The following is a 17,645-nucleotide window of genomic DNA, read 5'->3' as shown; positions in this document are numbered from 1 at the left end:
TATAAAAGCGTTGTATATTAAAAAGTTTTTTTTTATATTATTTTTTTACCTATGAATCTAACGCATCTTGCCAAGAGGATTGAATGGTTTAATATGCTTTATATGTAAATTAATATGTAAGTATGGTAGATTCTAGGAAGCGACGCTAAGGAATTCGACTTTTATACACCTGTCAATTGACGATCAACCTTATCTTAATAATTTTTTAATGAAATTTTTGCAAATTTTTCGTATCTATGTGTACACGTAGATAAGTATGTACTATACTATATATGTATGTATGTATGCATTTAGATACTTGCATGTAATGCGAAAGAAAAAAGCTGGTTTGCGCCTGTGAACCCTTCTCACAAAGAGTCGCTTCAGGTTAAATATTCTTTGCATGCCATATAAATCTCATTTAAAGGTTACATACTTCAACACTTTTGAATTATACTAAGTGAAGAAGATTTTAACATTTCGGAATATTTATTTATACAAAATTTCATTTGAATAAGAGAAATGTTGTTTGTCTTTCAAAAAAAAAAATCAAAATCAAGTATGTGATTTCAGCAATGAACAAGTTTGCTTGAGTGGGAAAGCTTTTATTTTACATGTAAATTCGTTGTCTTTTCCGTGGAATGGAAAATCAAATGGATGAGAAAAAAAACCTGTGACATTTTAAATGCCATCAAAAGGAAATATTTTTTATAAAAAATGAATGAGAAATAACCGTAAATGTTAATGTGGTGCTCGAAAAGCCGCTATTAAAATAATACGACAAAGCGGGAGAGCAGCATACATGCAAATAATAAGGATATACACTAGCGGCAAAAATAATAGACTCGTCGTACTTTTATGTGTAATATTTTTTTATAAAAGCCTAGGCAGTTATACAACAAGCACCATATTAATCCCCTCTTCAAACTTTATATAAAAATTCGAAAAAATTTCAGGAAATGTTTAAACGTTTTATTCAGAATTTTTTCAAAAATGTTTGCTATGCAGTTTTGCAACCCATTAAATTTGATTGTAATAAATAATTTTATGAAAATTTTTCAACTTTTTTTGTATGAAGTGTGAAGAGGAGATTTATATTTATATTTATAAAAAAAAAATATTAAACATAAAATTAACCATCAAAATATAGCCAAAACTCTTCAAAGTAAGGCGAGTCTCTTATTTCTGCCGCCAGTGTATGTATATGTATGTATGTACATATATATGTTTCTGAGTATACCGAAATTTATGCCGCAATTGCATGGTGAATTTCTGAAAATGGCAAAATGGAAAATATACATGCAAGACAAATGAAAAAAAACACATGAAAATAAAAATGAAATAAGAAAGGCAAATAAGGAAGGAGAATGATATGAGTATGCAAAATGGAAGCTGAAGAGACAAAGAAAAACACTTGTACGATGCATAAGCCGAGGTGCATATATACATATGTACATATGTACATAAGTGTGTAGTAGGTAGGTATGTATGTAGAGTACGTATGCTAGCATAAAAAAGCACGAACAAATCAAATCTGAAGAAAGCCAAGCTTCCAATCCAGCACGTCACAAGCAAGTAAAAAATGTCCAAAGAAAAAAAAGTAAAGAGTTCACATCCAGTACAATTTGAGTGTACTTTTAGGCACAATGCTGCTTTTGAAGTACATCCGCACAAACATATGAACATACAAACATACAGCGACACAATTCAGGATACCACTTAACCCAGTCAGCTATGAAGACAAGTGGCAACTCCTCCTCAACTTACTTGAGGGATATGCGAACATTCAAACACACAAATCTACGAGCCATGCGGTACCCTCAACATTAGTCGTACGTCAACTGTAAAAATGAAAAAAAAAATTAAATATTTTTGAATGAATATGACGGCGTACATATGCATGTATGAATGTATGTATGTGTGTGCATGCAAATATGTGTAAATGCTTTTGAAGGATAGGTATTTGCTTAAAATGTTTCCTCTCACTTTTTTTTGGCTCTGGCTACTGACCAGCGTAGAACCAAAATTACAGCTGCTTTTATTTGCAGTGGCATTTAGAACTGAAACTACATACGTATATATGTATATATGTACATTAGACTTCATCAACAAAAAAAAAGTTGCGGCTTTTCCGCCGATATTACAAAATTTATTATATTTTCAGAATTCCACCAAAATATTTCGGAAAAATATTAAGATTTAAGCGAGCTTAGGTTAAGTTATTCAAGTTTTTCTTATACCAATCTTTGAAAAACGTTAAAACAAACAGCATCAAAAATCTCATCATTACGATTCCGTTCAAAATTTTTATTTTTTTTTTTAATATTTTTATGTAAATTTTTTAAGCTTAAACCGTTTTGCCATTTGAGGGGATTTTTTCAAAAAACATCGTTAAGAAACTATTTTTATTCATAAAAAACTCCATTTTTGGAGGTATTTTCAAATCGGGCCAGCTCGCTTAAACCTTACTATTTCTCCGAAATATTTTGGTGGACGTCTTAAAATATAATAGATTTTATAATTCCAATGGAAAAATAGTATCGATTTTTTTTGTATGGAGAGTGTTGCAGCCTAATGTACATATGTATGTTAGGGCAGTTCAATATATTTTACTACGCGCGTACAGAATAGGAGGATTCTACGTGTAATTCTAAGCAAATTTGCCGAAGAAATTGGAATTTGTCAAATTGCGAAAATAGGTTTCGAAGAAAATGTTAAAATTTTCACGCTAGCGCTCTCTGTTGGAAGTTTAAAGAAAAAGATAAGTGCGCAAATGGATTCCTTATACCTAATAACCCACTACAGCACGTTTTTATACAAAATTTAAGAATTTCTTTACGATACTATTTTCGCAATTTGGCAAACTCCAAATTGATTTTAGACCAATGGTTTCTTCGGCAAATTTGCTTCGAATTACACGTAGAATCCTTCTGTGCTGTAAGCGCATAGTCGGAAAAATCTCCCATACAAATTGACCCGCCCTAATGTGGGTATATTTAAGCAGCTGCACTTATGCTTAGCGAAATTAACAAACTGAATTGATTTACAATGCATAGTGGTCGTTCCTAGCATATTAATACAATTATAGGTTGAAAAGCTGGGAGTTTTTCGACTTTTTTTTTTGCTTAGAGATCTAATATAACAAAGTAGTTTGAATAGTTGAAGAACTCTTTAACCCAGACCAATAAATGAGGACGATTCTCGCGCTCCTGCACTCGACCAAGACGTTTTTGAGAACTGCAATAAGGCGGCTTAGAAACAACAAGGTTCCTAAAACCGAGGTATACCGGCTAAGCTGTTCAAAGTCGGCAGCGAAGAGCTGGTCGAGTACATGTACCAGCTGTTAAGTAGAATCTTACTTTGTCCAATCCAAAAGAAGGAAGAGCGCGCCGTTTGCGCAATATTGTGTTTCACAGCACGTCAAATACTGAATAAACTGCAAGAGGAGTGGGTGTATCAAGTTCCTAAGAGTATTGGCTATTTAGCGGCTCAACATTTTTTGTCGACGCTTCCGGGCGAATAGATGTCATAACACTTTGATATACAAAAAACTTTTTCCATTATGAAAATTATGTTGCTCATTTTGACACGGATATGTAATGCACCACATATGTAATGCTGAGAATGCTGCCTATGCAAGGAAAACTCGCTTCCGCAAGGATGGGTCGTCGTAACCGAGATATTGTAGGTATAAACTAGAGATGCCGTTTTTTAAATCGAATAAATCGAAGCTCGATTAATCGAGCCCTTCCGATTCGATACAAAAAAATAAATAAAAAATTGAGAATCGACATTCGATTTTTTAACAATTGATGCATATTTATAACATTTCATTAGAAAATCTGGAATATTTAAATCAAATTTGAAGTTTACGCTAATACAAAAAATAAAGGGGGCCTAGATATTGCATCCACCTGTTATTTAGGGTATTTGCGATAGTCTATTGAACAAAAACATAGCCAAAGCGCAAATCGGAGCAAACTGATATTGAAAAATGAAAGCATACAAGTGAACGGCAGTGTATAAGTTAATAATATTTTCTAGAAAAATTTCGGGTATGCAGTTTTGTAGCCATTAAATTTTAATGTAACAAAAGGCAAGCTTCAAGTAGCTGCAAAATATCGTTGCTTTCTGATAATTTTTTTTTTGTTGGTGCTAGGCATTCTATTCATACTTAAATTTTTTCAAAAAAAGTTAATTATGGAGTAAAATGTGCATTTAGTGAAAACAAAAAAAAATCGTTTTTTTTTCGAAAAAAAAATATTAAATCTGAATTGCGAAAAAATCTATATGGGCGAGTGTATTAATGTAAAATTAATTCTTTTAAATAGCGGTTAGAAAATTTATTCTCTCTTTTGTCATAAAAGGAAACAAATATTTGAAAAAAATGTTACCATTTTCCTAAGTAGGGCTAAGAATTTATGAAGTCTATGTTGAATGTTCATATTGTTGTTCGAATATGAATTGTTGGCTAACTGATAGCTTTTGGATGAATCTAGACATTGAAACCGTTACAGCAATGCATGGATTAAAATATAATCACAATAATGTTTGTAATTTCAGTGCTGGTCAGAAGGTCGTATTTTGTTTATTTAAGAAAATTAAGTAAAAGGCGTTTTTTGGCAAATTATATAAATCGATCTTGAGAGATCGATTTATTTTTTGACGATTTCTTCCTGCATCGATTATTTTTATTTCGATCTGGCATCTCTAGAGTATGAACACACGCAAATACATATACGCGCACACAGTATTTACATACATACATATAATGTAAGTATACTAAATATATCAACTAACTTTTTCCCAACCTAAACTCAATTCGCATATTTTTGATTCGATAATTTTGTCAAGTGGTAAATTTCACAAATTTCTCACTTTTGCCAAATTTAAAGTTCATATATTTTTTTTCTCCTCTGCCGGCTCATGCGCTCCCACTATTTTCATTTGCGTTGACTGCTGCTTTTTTATTTTGCATAATCAAAAAGTGTTTATTTTTTCGTTTTGTATATCAAATAAAATTTGTTCTACTCAATTTGCCACGTTTATAGTTTTGCGAACTGCAGTTACCATTACGCATTCTTCTACGACACCAACTCTCCGGCTACCACTTTTCCGGAGTACTTTTGCGTTAGTAAAATTTTTGTCAAAATTTGTTTTTCAACTTTTGGTGCGCATGTAAATTTTCCAAACTCAATGCCCCAAACCCATTTCCTCTCCTCTCCTCCTCACCTCCTCTGCCAACTCGTCGTCGTCGCCAATGCCACAGTTCATTCCGTCGCACATTTAGATCGTTTAAAGCTATTGTTGCATAAATTTTGCTTCATCCATACTCGGTGCGTGCACAGTTTTTGTTTGAAGTGCTCAAGCGACGCATAGAATTCGCTCGGCATTACTGATTTGTTGTGTTAAATTGCATGAAATTAGCTTAAAATTTTTGGTCTATATACATATTTGGGGAAAAGTTTTCAGTTTTGCAACCTAACTTTTGTTAGAAAATTGTTATGGTTTGCTCTTTGGTATGTCACCTTGACACGTTCTTTAAGAGATGTATGTATGTATTTACGCACATTCATACATACAAATGTAGATACCTACATACATATGTATGTATATGTACAAAAGTTCTTACTTATTTAGAGGGGATTTTCTTTTTGTTGCTCTTTGAAATTTGCAGCCACTTAAGTGCTTGCAATTTAATTGGATAATTTCTTAATTTAGTGCAATATTTAGTTATTAAAAAAATTCTTTAGCTATGATCAGTTTGTACAATGCTAAAAACTATAGAGACAAAGAAATACAATTCGTGATTTTTCTGTAAATACTTGCTAGTCTGGTATTGCCTTGGCAGCAATAACTTTAACAGAGTTCAGATTAAGGTTTAAATTTATTGAATCAATTTCGCCAGTGGGCAAAATGTAGTGGAATGAAAAAAAATATTACACAATTGGATAATTTTAAACAAATTTTTTGCAAATTAATTACCCAATACAAAAAAAGTTTTTAACCGATGCCGATATCCCTTTAAACCTATGTCCGCTAGCGGAATTGGTCATAACACATGTTCCAATTATCCAAAAAAAAACTTTTTAGTGCGCACAATTTTGGCTCGGGTATACTTTCCAGCAGATAAATTAAAAAGAATTAACAATAAAAAATTTTATAAAAAAATATAAAAAAAAATTTTATGTTAGGGCGCAACATTTTTGGCTCGAGATATACTTTCCAGCAGATTATTTAAAAAAATATCATAAATAAATAAATCAAATAAAATGCACGAAAATAGCTTTTAATATGAGGAATACGATTAGATAATTTTTAACTAATTTTTTGCTAATTAATTACCGAATCCGATAATTTCTAACCAATGCCGATAACCCGTTAACCCAATGACGGCTACCGCAACAATTTCGCTAGCGGAAATGGTAATTTTTAACAAAAGTTCTAATTGTCAAAAAAACAACTATTTAGGGTTCAAAATATTTGGTTCGCGGAATACTCTCAAAGCATTATAAAAACAAACATTTCTTAAAAAAAATTAAAATTTTCACGAAGTTTAATTTTGGTATGAAAAAAAATTTTTTATATTATACATATATTATATAGCACTTAAATATTTAGCGATATCTGTTATACCCGCCCTTTTGAATTTTAAAATTTCATGATCGTATTCGTTATCAGTGTCCACAAAAAACGCCGATTAAAAAATTTCAAGTACCATCCAATCATTTTTCAAAACTTTGTCCAATGAATAAAAACTATGTCCTTATGAATAAAAACTAAGCAATTGCTTTTTGTTAAACTTTTTTTCTGAACCCATTTTGTAAAAAGCACGGCTTCAGTTGACGAAAAATGCCTCATACATACGCACATCGTTCGTTCACTTAACATATCCCAGCGGGCTTCAGAGATTAGTTGTTTCTATGAAGACACCACTTTTTCAAACTGTGGTGGTTGGCTATTTATTCTAAAACACCTAACGTAATCAAGCCAACATCCAGTATTTTTAGCCGCTGCAAATGTCAATATCGCTGTAAATCTCATTGAGCTCATCGTTCCCCATAACATCTGGTACTCGCTTCTCTGGTCTAAGGGCTTCCACATCGGATGTTGTTATTGTCTTGTCGATGCTTCTGCGTATATACCAGCACGAGCATGATGACTGGCTATACGCCAAATGCCAAAATTTCCTTCATGAAACTTAAATATTCACTTCTCCAGTGTTATATAACAAAACCTTCTAAAATAATAACTTTATCACACTTCAAGGCATGCTCAGCCTAGTCTGACGCATCCTGCGGCAACTCGTCCACCACGCCTAGTTTTCCCTCTCACAAATTTATTCAGATGATGTTTGTCGATCCCTCGCTGGCCGGACCTTCCAAAAATTTGGCGTATGGTGATTACCTGGGCTATTGTGAGCCTACATGAGATGGTCGCACTTGTTATAGATTAAGCTGAGCACACTTAAATTCCAGGCCTCAGGCATGCGTTTATCCCACAAAAGTGCATGCACTTAATTTACTCCTCGTTGCCGCGTTTTAATAGCTCCGCGGACACACATATGCATTATCAGATCTAGAAGATGTTGGCTACAAACCTGCCATGTATTCGTACCTCTTCGGAGTAAGACGGTGGGGCATCGGTTTCGTCGTCCTCGCCTGATGATTCGTGCTACCTTTCTGATAAAAATTTCGAGCCGTTTTTACTATCATTTAGCATTTAAAGCTCTTACGGAGGACATGAACGACTCCCTACAACGATCCCACATTGATAGCATTGCGCCCCGTCTCAGTGGCTTACTAGATGGCATCTTCTTTCTCTGCCGCACGCGGACAAATTCAACTGCATAATTCTTCGGTGGCAGTAGGTAGATAGCAGGAAATGTGGTCCCATTTCTTGCATATATTGGTTTGCTGAGAGTAGCTCTAGAATGTGAGATTCCGAACTTCTTGTGCTTCTGTTCCTTGCTAACGGAAGCGAACAAAGGTACTTGACGGTTGTTAACAAATATTGTGTTATAGGTAAATAAAGTTCCTGTCACTTTGTATACCATTACCAAGGTACCTCGAATTGCGCTTACAAGAAATTGTGTAATTTTTTGGTAATAAAATTTCCCGGTTACAAAATGTTAGGTAACTAGCAGAATAAGCTTGATAAGGTCCGAATGATGCAGCCTTCTGAGCTTGTAACTATCCAGAATCGACCCTAAACACGTATACGGTTTGTGGAGATTCAACCACGATACCAATCACCTTTTCACCAGTCCACTTAAACCCAGCAGTGCTGGATGGACTATACGACTTAGGCGGGGCTTAGTAGCAGCGCTGGAACAACAACCACAACAACAACGGTACTTGATTCCTCATCAACCTGTCTCCCACCTCAAATCAAACAGCAAATTTTCATGGCAACTGTAGTAGACGTCTCAAGGTTGCATATTTTTCTTGTACTTAACATTTCATGTCAGTATTAGTGTTTCCTTGGACATCAACCAGCCTTGCAAAGGCGCTTTTGACATTAGGTGTCTTGAAATTCCAGCTGCATTCCATCAAATCATAGTGCTCTAAAAGTTAGTTCAGCTATTTGTTCTTGGTGCTTAAATAATTGATGTATCCAAAATTAAAATGAGAAATAAATTCTTAGCTATCGAAGATGGATTATATGGATATAAATGTACACCTCACTTACGAAAATAAAAAGTCCGAAGTCAATCTACCATAAGAAGGTACGAATTTATTATACTGAAGATTTGGCCATTTTCCCGCAAAGAACTCAAGTTGTTTGCTCAAAAAGTACCTGGTTTGAAGCGGGCTTTCTTAGAGTATTTAATATATTCATCAAAGCAGCTAGAAATAGTTTTGGGTTTATTTGAAATTAGGTAGGTTACAACTGAGAAGAAAACTAAGACCTCGCCAACAGCTGTCCTGCTCTTTATGCTGAATCAAAATCTGTATGCTAAATGGAAACTGGATGAGGTATAAAAACAAAGAAAGACTTTCAGGTCCTTCTCCTCAGGGGATACGCAATGATAAAATAAATTTAACGCCGAAGGAAACGCTATCATACATGCAACACAATTTTTCAGAGACTCAGAATAATAGTTATTTCATGGTAGAGTTTTAAAAAAGTCATCAAAATTTTCGTACGAATTATAAAAGTCTTGCGAGAACATTTTTTCAAGTATCGATAAATATTATATTTAAGACTTATATAATAGAAGTCCTATCATAATAATTATCATTGAGATAAATATTTTTAAGTCTACAAAGACTTTTATTTTGAGACTTATATTATAAAAGTCTTGTCATAATAATTATCAGCGAGATAAACATTTTTTAATTCTTCAAAGACTTTTATTTTGATACTTATATTATAAAAGCCTTTTGATAATAATTATGAGTGCGAAAAAATTTTGTATACCAAACCCCAACTGGGCTCAAACTCCTCCCCTAGTCCCGAACTGGTGCCCTCCTAGCCCCAAACTGAACCACAACAAATTCTGAAATGCTCCTGAACTATTCCCATCTTTTAAGAATTAAAAAATTTTTTCGTGCTCATAATTATTATGAAAGGACTTTTATAATAAAAGTCTTTAAATAAAAGTCTTTGAAGACTTAAAAATATTCATCTCCTTGATAATTATTATGAAAGGACTTTTATAGTATAAGTCCTTGAATAATAATTATAGATGACTCGAAAAATATAGAAAATTATAGAAAAATATTCAAAATCAATATAATGATTATTGATTGACTTTTATTCTTTTCTCTTATAATAGTTATGTCTCTGCAATTTTTAGTTACATTACTGATAGGAAGCAGTAGAAAATTATTTTTTTTTTTTTCGGAAAAGCAAATACCAGCATTTCGAGTTCATTGCAATTCTAGTCTTTCCTGCCACAACTCCTTTCACTAATCATTGTTTGCTTGCTTACTTGTTTCCTTATGCCGACATACGAATTTTTATACGCCCTTCGAGTATTCCAACATGTCTTAACTCTTTTGTACGGATATTTGCTTTCCTAGGCACATAGTTATCTTTTCTATGCTATATTAGCTTCTGCAAAGAAAACATTCCAACTGCAAAGGAATGTTTAGTCATTCGGTGGCGGCAAGACGATTGCTCCAATCATGCCAGAAAGGCTATTGCACATACATACATTCCATAGAGCTCTTAAAATATCTCCGCTAACTGTCTACTCATCGATGGTTTATTTACTTTTACTTCCGTTTCTCAGACAGACTATTCAGTTGAAAGACTCTAACTGAACAGCAGCCATTGTTGAATTGTTTTATTTTATTTTTTTTTTTTTTCGTTTTCGCAGTTTGCCGGTCAACTAACGAAAGTCACTGACAATTAAGCAATTTTTGGCAACGAATAGTAAGTGGATGCATTGTAGTGGTACATTTGTATGTACACTTACGTTTTATGTAGGTAAAGAAAAGGGATTTCTTTCAAATATACATAAATAATTGAGCTGCATTTTTCTCTTAACGAAAGAAAATAAAACTTTGAATAAAAACCATAAACGCTTTGTAGGTATATATTTGTTAAAATTTCAATAAATCAATTAATTAAAGTTTATACAAAATTTAGGAAAATTCAACAAATTTTTATCAAAATTTCAACTTTTTAATCTGAATTTTTAGAACTTTTTTGGATATCCAGTTTTACATACAATTTTAGTCTAATGAAGTGTAAGAGTTTCTACCGGCTAAAAAATCGCGGTGATTTTTGAGATTTTTTTTTAGACTACTTTATCAGTTTTTTTATATAACAAGTGCAATTTACTAAACCTTGCGTTGATTTTTTGAAATTTTGTTGCTATCGTTCTCCCGCGTTTTATTTCATAAGAAATTCATGCTATGTATTGGAAAAAAAAGTGTAGAAAGGCGTCACCAAAAAAAAAAAATCGCAAAAATTAACGGGATTTTTTATCCGTTTCATGTACTTCATTTCACTAAAAATTTATGGACTATAAAACTGCATGCCCAAAAACGTTCTAAAGATTCAGAGTAAAGAGTTGAAATTTTGAATAAAATTTGTTAAATTTTTCTAAATTTTATATAAAATCTGAAACTGTGATTGCCCAAAAATGTTTTAAAAATTCAGAGTAAAAAGTTGAAATTTTGATGAAAATTTTTTGAATTCTCCAAAATTTTGTATAAAGTGTGAAACAGTGTTTATGTGATTTTAATTAAAGTTTAGACGGTATTTTTATAGAAACATTACAAAAAAATTTAGCTACGAATTTAAAAAAAAAAATTCAGCACGCGGTGCACAAGTGCGCTCGGGTATAAAAATAAACCAGCTTGGACCATAACTAACATAGATATATCACTTCTATTCTATTTTGACTATATAGACTTTCCCCTAGAAATGCTGACATAAAATAAATACGCTTGAAATCATGTACATCTTTTGAACCCTTTTTCTATACAGTCTATTAGAAGTACACAATGCAAAAATTTAAATTTTCATAGTCCAAATTTTGGTCGGTAGGATTTTCCTTCCCCTAAAGAATTAATAAAAATCAAAGCGAGTTTTTAGCGTCCTGATACTTGCACTTTTATTACTGTAATTTAATTGGCTACAAGGGAGGTAAATTACAATGTTAATTAACGCTTATTGGATTTCCATTGGGTTCACTGTTATCCCATGCATTTGGCGCTTTTCATTTTTATCAGAATCGGCCTTTTTATAGCTTTATTTTTTGCTGTGTTTTATTTTTACTAAGATATTTAAGTAATCTTTAAATAAAGCGTGGCAACACAAATATTAAAAAAAAAGTGCATCCAAAATAAATAAATATATTAAATTTTGTATAATAATAATAATAATAATACACTTTTTCATGAAGCTTAAAAGATTCCGTGAACTGCTGCTGCATGTAATATAATTTGTCTAAAAGATTACGGTTGATGCCTTTTGTAAATTTTTTTTCTAAAAGCCAGTAGCTAAACTATCGCGAAACATATCAACATTCTTCTGCCATATATGTATGAACATGTATACTTTTGTAAGCACACACACCCACACCTACCCACATAGGTTTGGGTGTGCAAAAAAGTAGCAGTTAATTCATAAAAACTGAATGCAAAGACGCATCTTATTGCAGTCGTAATTCAGCGTCAAAGTCATGAATAACTTGCAACGCATCCAGCCGCCATTCTGCAGAAGTCCTTCGCCAACTTCACTGTCAGATGCAGACACACACACACATATGTACATGCAAAAGTTGATAAGAAAAAGCACATCAGCTGAGTAGTATACATATGTATATGTAGCTCGCCCTTCCCATTTGTTGATATTCAAAACGCGCTTGAAATCCTGAGTATGTGGGATAGCTTTCGCAACTGTGGCTACGTGCGGCAGTTTGCGTCGCATCGCTGTTTGTATCCCCGGTCCAGTCTTTCGGCAAATAAATACATTTCACTTTATGCGGACTACCGCAATATTTTTGTCTGCCAGATAATGGCGGAGCGACAAAAAAAAAAAGTCCTCCACTGTTACTATTCTTCTTCGTCCTTCCTTTTGTGCATTGTCCTTACTCTTGTGTGATGAGACTTCTGCGGAATTTTGATTTGTTTCTTTTCATACAACTTTAATTCCGTTACTAGTTTAGTGCTGATAAATTTGGCTTTTTTTTTGCTCAAAGTCATGACATTTTTCCCCAAAGTGCTGAACACTTTAGAGCCAAAAAAAAATTCACCTCGGCTGTTGAGAAAAATTAAAGTATTTTATTTAGGCTTTCTGTTTTGTGAGTCAAAAAGCTAAAGTTTATACCTAGTATTAGGGCGGCCAAACCTACAGTCATGTGGAAAATAATAGTGACACGGCATTTTGACCAGTTTTGGCTATTTTTCTTTTGCTTGTTTAATGTTTTATATTTTTTTATAAAAATACAACTCATTATCAAACAAAGACCATATATGTAAGTCCAAATTTCAAACTTTATAGAAATATTATAAAAATTTTACAAGAACAAACTTAACAACAAAATTTTTTTTTTTAATTTTTAAACAAAAACTTAGTATGCAGTTTTATGGTCCATTAAATTCTAGCTTAAGAAAGTGCAAGTTTCATGTTGCTAAGAATTCGCCTTGATTTTTTGGTCGTTTTTTGCAGATAGTGTTATTATATTCTTCCACACGAATAAAAATTGTTGAACATAGATACTGAAAGAAAATGCATGACACCGTCAGCGAAAAAAACTTATCAAAAATCAATGATATTAACCGTGGAAAAATTTGGATATTGTATTTTTTTAATATAAAATAATACATATTTTAAATCGTGCGATTTTTGATTTGCAATTTGTATGTATGTATAAAATATTTTTGAATATTTTTTTATTTAAAATTTTTACTATGCGTAAATTATGTTTTTTTTTTAATAAAAAAATCGTCGTAAGCGAAAATCGGAAATAAAAATTCGCGTGAGTTTTTTTTTTGTAAATTTTCACTATTAATCTTTTTTTTTTTAATAAGGGCGAAATTCCACATCCCAATTTTCCTATTTTACAACGCGATTTTAAGCTTAGCTTCCAGCTCATGAAAAATTGCAAGAAATATTGTTCATTATTTCCCTCAATTGAAAAAATATGTATGTAAATATAGGAGCATTTTTTATCTAGAGAGCTGTAAACGGACGAAAATAATTTCGTAGTAATTTTTTTTCCATTTCTTCAGCGTTTTTTGTACGTTTTTTTTTTGTTTGTCTTAAGAGTTGGCTTTTTGTCACGTTATGCGACTATCCTATGAATGCACTTTGCCTGTTTGAACATCAGACTGGTAGCGCTCTTGGCAGTCACGCCAACTATTTTATACCCTCTATTCATTGCAGCCTTCTGTTTAAGGTCAGCCTATCAATGGCTTCCCAGCTACGAAGGACGTTTTTGGATGAAATACTTTTTGGGGCAACTGCCTTAATTGCCGCCTGACTCTCTCTCTTTTAACCATTTTAAGTCGTTTGTAAAAATGTTGATGGTTCTATGTTTAGGTTGAAGCTATTTCCGAAAAAAATTACTAAAATTGCTCTTCGTCAAAGGTGTTCTTAAATATGATTCTATGCTATATCCTGAACCTAGAGAACCTTTTGAACAGAAGAAAAATTTAAAGTATAACTTTTGTGCAAAATATTATTGATAAAAGAGTCGTCTGAGCTGAATTAACTATTACCTCTTTTGTCCTTTAACACATCCCCCAGATCTGTAATACCATGTTCTGACCGACAACGAAAACACTTTGAAAACGAGTTTTGCGATTGTAGGCTGAAGGCTGTTCACAGCGGCTGTTAGTGTTTTCGTTGAAATTTCTTACATCCTTTATTTACAGTTTTGCTACAAAAAAGAAAAAAATACTTTTCTTTGATTTTCTTTTCATTAACAACCTTTTTCTTTTATTCTTGTTTTAATTTCGCCAGCCAATCTATACTAATTATATAAAGAGAAGTCCCTTTCTTTTTGCAACAGGTAATCTTGCGAATGACTGGTCTGATCCAGGGACCGATCTATTCGAAAAAATTGTACATATGATCAGTTTTTCTAGAAATTCATAGAATAGAATTGAACGATTGTTTTACAGTTGGAAAGGTGTTTTAAGGTGCCGCAAAGCAATCGGGTATTGGCTATTTACGTATATTCATTATCTATACCAATTATATATATGTAAAGAGAAGTCCCCTATTTTTATAAGAGGTGATCTTGCAAACGGCTGTACCGATTTCTTTGAAATTGAGGACACCTTTTGGTTATAGGCTGCTAATAATTTCGTTATATCAAGGGATCGTGGCATCTCCCATCCAATCGAATTTTTCATACCGCATATCTCTGGAAGTATTTGTGGTAGAGTCCTGGAACTTGATATGGTATCAATCCCATACTCATGGAGAAAAGTACTGAAACATTTACCTATCTGTAAATACATAAATAAGCTTTTAATAACCATTTCGACTGATACCTATGGCAAAAAGTAAAACCTCATTGCACATCTGCATCCAAGCCTTTTAATTTGACACCTCATTTTTGAAAATCAAACGAATGAATCAGGTCTGATGACCTGGACAAAAGGTCCTTTCGCGTATTATATATATAGATATAATTAAATTCGACCTTCTAAACAGGTGGCAGCCCTTTTGAAAAGTAGTTTCGCGCTAAGATATTCTTAAATATTCTTCGTCTTACATTGCGATACATATTTTAACTAACTGATGAATTAAGTTGAATTATATTAGTTAAACATGTGGCAACTCCGCTAAATATAGTTCAGAAATAAAGATTTTTCAACCCCCCTTCGATTGATACTCATATTTTAATAAGTCATTTAACTTGTTCTAATTTAATTTTAAACAGGTGGTAACCCTCTTCCAACACTCCAAAAATGTTTTGTGTCTTCAAACTAAAGTCTTCTTAATATTCGTTCGTTTCACATCATTATTTTAACATTTCATATAACTTCTGGATAAGTTATTTAAATTCGACATTGCAAGAAGGTGGCAACCCTCTTCAAAATATATTCAAACGGCCACTTTCTGAAGCCCCTTTCGTTATGCGCCCATATGTTGAAACATATTTCTCCTAATTAATTTTCTTAATTCAAATTGAAATTAGTTTTTGAACAGGTGGCAACCCTAATTAGGTTAAGTTAAGAAACAAATATTTTCAAAACCCTTTCCGCTGATACCCTTTTGGAAATAATGGATTTTTTTAAGATAATTTGAATTAAAATTTTTAAAAGGTGGCAACTCTATTCAAAAAAGTATAACCTTATTGCATATCTGCTGTCCAAGGCAAATTCGCCTTATATATATATATATATATATATATATACAAGTATATATATATTCGCCTTGCTGCTGTCCAAGAGTTTTAATTTGACACCTTATTTTGGAAAATCACTAAAATCACGAGATTTGAAAATCATTTCAATATTTTCTTACATTTTTCAAGTTCATAGATTTTTTTTTCAATAACAACAAATTTAAGTGAAAAAGATTAAAATTTATTAATTGTTAAAAAATTAAACGTATTTACCAAACAAAGAATTTATTTTATCTATCTAAATCTAAATTCGTGCGTCCCATCGCAAAAAATTGCTTGCAAAATAGGTTATCCAAAGATGGAGGTTGAGAAAAAGTTGTCGTTGCGTTCCACGTCGAAGACGAATTGCGTGTCGAAGACAGCATTTAACCAAACGAAGGCTGGTAAATGCCAACGTCCTAGGGGACCGCTTCATCGCAATCCATATTTGAATTTTCTACGCGAATTTCGTCAACGCAATTGTGGTCTCTCAGCTGTGGAAATCATACGACGCGGCGCTAAGGAATGGAATAATATGGCAAAAGAGAGCAAATTGCGGTATATTGAAGAGGTTAGTATGAGAATTTTTTGCGCTGTCAATGATGTTCAATCTTAAGTATTTACCTTAGGCTTTTTATGCACCCAAGAAAAGAAAACTACCGCAACCGCCGCCACATAAGCAGCAGCAGCAGCAGCAGCAGCAGTGGCAGCAGCAGCAGCAGCTGCAGCAGCAGCAGCAGCGGCAGCAGCAACAGCAGCAGCAATTGATAAAGCCGACACAAATGCGGGTGGTGTCATATGCGAAAGACTGCGGCCCTGTGTGCCCTAGGGCAAATGCTGGTTGTAAAAAACGCCGCAAGAGGCGAATGGCTAAATGTGGACGCAAAAGGCGGCCAAAGATGAGTTGCGCCATGAAACGACGACCGAGGCGCCGTGCATGTCGAAGGAAAAAGAGGCGAAGTTGCAGAGTCTAGTGGTGGCGCATCTATTTGACAAATTTCGGGGAAAATGAAAATATTTGCGATGAATTATTAGGTCACTTATACATATGTGGTTCGTGAAGAGTCTGCAGTACGCACTTTTTAAGGCGACTACTAATTGTAAAGTTTGTATGTAAATAAAAGTAAAAATATGTATGTATATTTTCTAGAAAATTTAGTTTCGATTTGGAGAGCATTTCTAGGTGAGAGTATTGATTTCAAAGTTTGGCAAACTGCAACGGTATTATGGAAGCATAAATAAATTTTTTGGATGTATTAGGGTGTATTCGAGCAACAATTAAGTTGGCAGTGTTATTTTTGGTGAAAGAGCATCATGTTCTACGCGAAAGTTTTGACGATTATCAGCCTTAGCATGAATATTCGGCGAAAAATTTCTTTTAACCAAATGGTTCACTTTATCATGAATGTGGGGCAATATTGGATGAACGGTATTTCACATAGAACAACATTTTGATAATCACTTGCTCATCACTAGCAATTCATGGCTGGTATTGTGACTTGCGAATCGAGCAATTTCCATTAAGTGGCTTCGATGCCACAATACCCGCCTCAATTGTAAAGTAAGCAACTTTATTGCGCAATTTCTGTTTTTTTTAGATTTTGAAGCTACTCGCTATAACTCCACCACTATCGAGGTCTGTCGAGTGCATCCATCTCGGAAAGTGGGTGCTGACCAAGTCTTCTAGTGACTCCTCGCTTGAATCGGTCCAGTCCCCGCAACTCTTACGTATAAGGCTAGGTGCGCCTGGAGTCTTGGTTAGAAATTTTTTAAGCCTGTCCACCACGTTTGTTTCCTTTTCCTCTAAGTTCTCACAGAAGTCCACACAGGATTTATTCTTTGCTCCTCGCACTTCTTTTTTATG

General features: G+C 33.4%; 1 protein-coding gene across 1 annotated transcript; it reads left to right on the top strand.

The window, feature by feature from the left end:
• The first annotated feature begins 15,897 nt into the window (after nucleotides 1-15,897).
• Nucleotides 15,898-16,755, top strand: LOC108371407 (protamine-like). The gene is made up of 3 exons (XM_017626961.1): nucleotides 15,898-16,352; nucleotides 16,411-16,465; nucleotides 16,553-16,755. Exons 1-3 carry the CDS (start codon nucleotides 16,101-16,103, stop codon nucleotides 16,753-16,755), a joined length of 510 nt encoding a protein of 169 aa, XP_017482450.1. The 5' UTR covers nucleotides 15,898-16,100.
• The last annotated feature ends 890 nt before the right edge of the window (nucleotides 16,756-17,645 follow it).

This window comes from Rhagoletis zephyria, unplaced genomic scaffold (assembly GCF_001687245.7).
Source record: "Rhagoletis zephyria isolate East Lansing unplaced genomic scaffold, Rhagoletis_zephyria_1.1 Rzeph_scaffold_04958, whole genome shotgun sequence".
Taxonomy (NCBI): domain Eukaryota; kingdom Metazoa; phylum Arthropoda; class Insecta; order Diptera; family Tephritidae; genus Rhagoletis; species Rhagoletis zephyria.
This window is presented reverse-complemented; position numbering and strand designations above follow the sequence as displayed.

Coding starts and splice junctions, on each gene's coding strand:
- LOC108371407 (XM_017626961.1), top strand. CDS start 16,101: ATGGAGGTTGAGAAAAAGTTGTCGTTGCGTTCCACGTCGAAGACGAAT. Junction 16,353..16,410: donor AATTGCGGTATATTGAAGAG/GTTAGTATGAGA, acceptor TATTTACCTTAG/GCTTTTTATGCACCCAAGAA. Junction 16,466..16,552: donor ACCGCCGCCACATAAGCAGC/AGCAGCAGCAGC, acceptor AGCAATTGATAA/AGCCGACACAAATGCGGGTG.